The following is a 4,315-nucleotide window of genomic DNA, read 5'->3' as shown; positions in this document are numbered from 1 at the left end:
AGTGTGCTCCACCATCACCTGGCCTTGCACCTCAGCCTACCTCCAGTCCTGCCACCCAGTGTGCTCCACCATCACCTGGCCTTGCACCTCAGCCTACCTCCAGTCCTGCCACCCAGTGTGCTCCACCATCACCTGGCCTTGCACCTCAGCCTACCTCCAGTCCTGCCACCCAGTGTGCACCACCATCACCTGGCCTTGCACCTCAGCCTACCTCCAGTCCTGCCACCCAGTGTGCTCCACCATCACCTGGCCTTGCACCTCAGCCTACCTCCAGTCCTGCCACCCAGTGTGCTCCACCATCACCTGGCCTTGCACCTCAGCCTACCTCCAGTCCTGCCACCCAGTGTGCTCCACCATCACCTGGCCTTGCACCTCAGCCTACCTCCAGTCCTGCCACCCAGTGTGCTCCACCATCACCTGGCCTTGCACCTCAGCCTACCTCCAGTCCTGCCACCCAGTGTGCTCCACCATCACCTGGCCTTGCACCTTGCCACCCAGTGTGCTCCACCATCACCTGGCCTTACACCTCAGCCTACCCCCGGTTCTGCCACCCAATCGATCATACAGTCTTCCCCCCAAATACAGTGTTCTTCAGAGATGTGTTGTATGTATTTTCCTTCATAATTTAGATCTCCTACATGTAAATAACATTTGTTTGAGATTTTTCTCCTCTATCGTTCTGTAGTGTTGCAAGACATATGGGCAGGCAAAATCGGTGGGAAACTGTGCAGCAAAGTTGGCCCATACAAACTTTTTACCTGGGATTTGGAACGTCTCAAACCTGGGGAGAAACTGGAAAGTGAGGTTTGTGCTTCAATTTCTTCAGTTTCTAATTCAGTTCTACATCGTTTCTCATATATATATATATATATATATATATGTGTGTGTATATATGTATGTGTGTGTGTGTGTGTGTGTGTGTGTGTATGTATGTATGTATGTACTGACACATAGTACATGTCCATCAAATACTTTTACTTCAAACTCGCTAAATTCCCGGTCTCAGCCAGCCTCAATCAGAAGTACCAGTACTTACTTAGAAACCTATACAAAGTAGCCAGAAAGAAATGCTCGTTTTAAAGAAATATGTCAGATGGATTTAAGGTCTTTTGCATCTGAACTCTTCATATATATATATATATAGAGAGAGATTTTATATATATATATATATATATATATATATATATATATATATAAACCTTTTTTTCTTTTTTCTTTTAAAAGGTCATTAATGCGTACCTGACCTGCCTTGTGAGAAATTTTTCAGGCAGGGCATTTGTTCTGGATTCCTTTCAAGCCACAAATATTTGGAAGAGGAAGGCCAATTCAATGAAAAGGGTAAAAAAAAAAAATCCTGATTCCATACAATTAACTTTTGTTTTTTGATAATTTGGTAATCTGTTATTGGAACACCATTCATATGTGTACTGTAGGTGAATCCTAAGACATATGACGTGCTGGTGGGGTCAGTTAATGAGAATGACCACTGGACACTCCTGGTTTGTTACTTTTTCCCCTCCATGCTTCTCTACAAAGGCTTAAATCTAAATCATTAATTCTTGACCATATCTTGACAGATGATATATCCCAAAGAAAGAAGAATTTTGTATTTAAACTCCTTTGGTGAAAGCCGAGCCAAACTGCTTCACTCCAAAAAGGTTGTAAGGTAAGGAAAAATATAGTAAGTATTTCAATGTTGGTCTAATTGTTTATATGAATATTCTTTCTTTCTTCTACCAAAGTGATTTTATGGCCAGCAGAGTCACTCCAACTGCAGAGTGGCAATGTCAAGCACTGCCACACAGCATTCAGAAGGATGGGACTTCATGTGGCGTATTTGTCTGCAAGGTACAGGTACTTTTTTTTTTTTTTTTTTTTTTTGCTAAATTCTAGTAATAACAATGTTGACTTTGGTTTATCAATGCTCTTTGTAGTTTGCAGAAGCAGTTCTAAATGGAGGCAGTTTGGAGTTTCAGTGCACTGATGCAGACATTGCTGTAATGCGGCAAAACATAGGCCTGTGTCTACTACAGCAAACAGGTGTGTTTGTGTGTGTGTGTGTGTGTGTGTGTGTGTGTGTTTAAATGGTGATGTGCATCATTACACCAGTACCTTAATGCATTTGTTTCCACAGATGACCTGTCTGACCTATGCTTGTCATGTGGGGACAAATATCCTCAAACTCAGGACAACACTGACTCTTGGGTATTTTAATGTGTTCTTTTATTATTTTCTTTTTTTTTTTTTTCTAACCTTGCTAGTTTACATTTTCATAATGATGTTACTGTCTTTTTCAGATTGAATGTGAGAGTTGCTATGGCTGGTACCACTGGAAATGTGTAAATCAGCCCAATGTGGAAGTGGTTTTCATTTGCCATGGGTGCAGAGGCCCTTAATGTGTTATGCCCATGAAAAGCATGTCACTGCACTGTTAGAAATTTGACCAATAAACACAAAAAAAAACATTTTCTATAGTTCTCCCTCTTTTATTACAACTTGCACTTACCTTTGGACTGTCACCCATATTTTGAATGTGTAAAACATAAGAGTGGGCTCTTCCTTATTTCTCTTTATCAAGGAACATCTCTCACAGACTCCTGAAATTCGTTTGGTTGTTACTAATGAGGTTAGAAAAGGGAAATATTTCTACAGCAGAAATTCAAATAATAACTAGTAAAACTACTTATTGGACTAATATAAGTGTAATATTACTTTAGTTGACACAAATGCATTTTTGTGTTCACTTATAAGAAAGATGACGTGAATGGATGCTTTAATTTGTTTAGAGGTTAGACATAAATACAATTTAATTAATTGTCTTAATTTGACCAACATTCTAAAGCATTGCTACAGAACACATCAGTTAATGCAACTGAAGCTTAACATTTATGACAACCTTTGATAAAGTATGAGGGTTGTGTGTCAAAATGATTGTTGGATGTAGATCAACATTCAGGCACGCAAACATGCAATTCCAAGTTCTTGTGTGATCCTGAGCTATCAGCCTATAATTTAAAGGCAATCTTTTATAATATATAGACAACAGTGGGAGACAGAATAAAAAAAAAAATAATATATTTGTGAATATTTATTTAATCATGAAATCATACACATTTATTAAGCTTAATCTCAGCCATTCATGAGAAACGTACAGATGTTACAGAAACTATGAACTCTTTACAAAATGTGAACAGTCATAATCTTAACTTTGAACTTATATATACCTGCTTGAAACAATCCGTAAAACAAAACGCGATCTGAGGCTCACGCTAATGATTTCTGTTCCACTCGGAGGCACTTGATGGCCCCGCCCACGATGGGGTATCCTCGTGAATATTCACGTAAGCGCCACCCAGTGGAACCAAATATTTCAGGAACTGAATATATTGTAACACCGGCGCTGGCGCAACCATCAAACATATTTAAAAGGAATCTGGCGCCACGTTCCAGACCACATCATTAGTCTTTACTGGGTGCTTTTATGGAATATTTGCATTTATCCACACTTGTCATTACGCCGTATACCTGCACTACATCACTGAATAGCATTGATATCCCAAAACAACATGTGGATATAACGTTAGGTACTAAAGAAAACAGAAAATAAGCACCTTCAAAAAAAAAAAAATAAATAAATAAATAAATAAATAACGCTTACCTTTATGAAAATGTCAGGGGCAAATATGATGATTTTGCGCATCACTGCTGCTATGCAGGTCATCCGACGCTTCTTGGTTATTTCCGCTGCATGTTGTCTGTTTCTTTCAAGTGGGAGACCTAAAATATCTTTCCCCGTGGTCAGTTTTTAACCTTTTCTATCGTGTAATTTACCATCGCTGACTTTAACACAACAAAAACATACAATTTTGAAGCAAATCAAAAGAACAATTCTGCAACTACAGAACACCTCGGCTTTGATACCTTACAAATGGCGGCAATACCCAAAATGCAATTTAATTGAAAAAAACGTTTTGCGCAGTAGTGCCAAATTAAACCAGTTTGATTGAATTGTTGTAAAACTTTGGCGATCTTTAGAGTTAGAACACAAATACTGTATGCACTGGAGCGTTTTTCAAACACGGTGTTCTTGCTATGATTTTAAAGTGGACCACTGCTTTGATGTCTTAATTATGACACGATATTATATGGAACGGTTGGCAAAGGCAACCTAAGCTAGCATCTCACCACTGATCTGCGTTTATTCATCAGGTCTCACACACACTGCAGCATTGACGCAGTGTGGTGAAATCACGAACGTTTACGAGCTGGGTTTCTCAGATCGGTACGTTGGATTAAAACTACAATTCCGTTGTGT

The 4,315-nt window shown here is 39.3% G+C and overlaps 1 protein-coding gene across 1 annotated transcript; it reads left to right on the top strand.

Moving 5' to 3' along the window:
• The first annotated feature begins 494 nt into the window (after positions 1–494).
• On the top strand, positions 495–2,419 carry LOC127176541 (sentrin-specific protease 2-like). The gene is made up of 9 exons (XM_051128294.1): positions 495–604; positions 686–804; positions 1,225–1,338; positions 1,434–1,499; positions 1,578–1,666; positions 1,743–1,848; positions 1,935–2,040; positions 2,135–2,205; positions 2,298–2,419. The coding sequence occupies exons 1-9, from the start codon at positions 598–600 to the stop codon at positions 2,394–2,396; spliced, it is 777 nt and encodes a 258-aa protein (XP_050984251.1). The 5' UTR covers positions 495–597; the 3' UTR covers positions 2,397–2,419.
• The last annotated feature ends 1,896 nt before the right edge of the window (positions 2,420–4,315 follow it).

Source organism: Labeo rohita, chromosome 14 (genome assembly GCF_022985175.1).
Source record: "Labeo rohita strain BAU-BD-2019 chromosome 14, IGBB_LRoh.1.0, whole genome shotgun sequence".
In the NCBI taxonomy this organism is placed as follows: Eukaryota; Metazoa; Chordata; class Actinopteri; order Cypriniformes; family Cyprinidae; genus Labeo; species Labeo rohita.
This window is presented reverse-complemented; position numbering and strand designations above follow the sequence as displayed.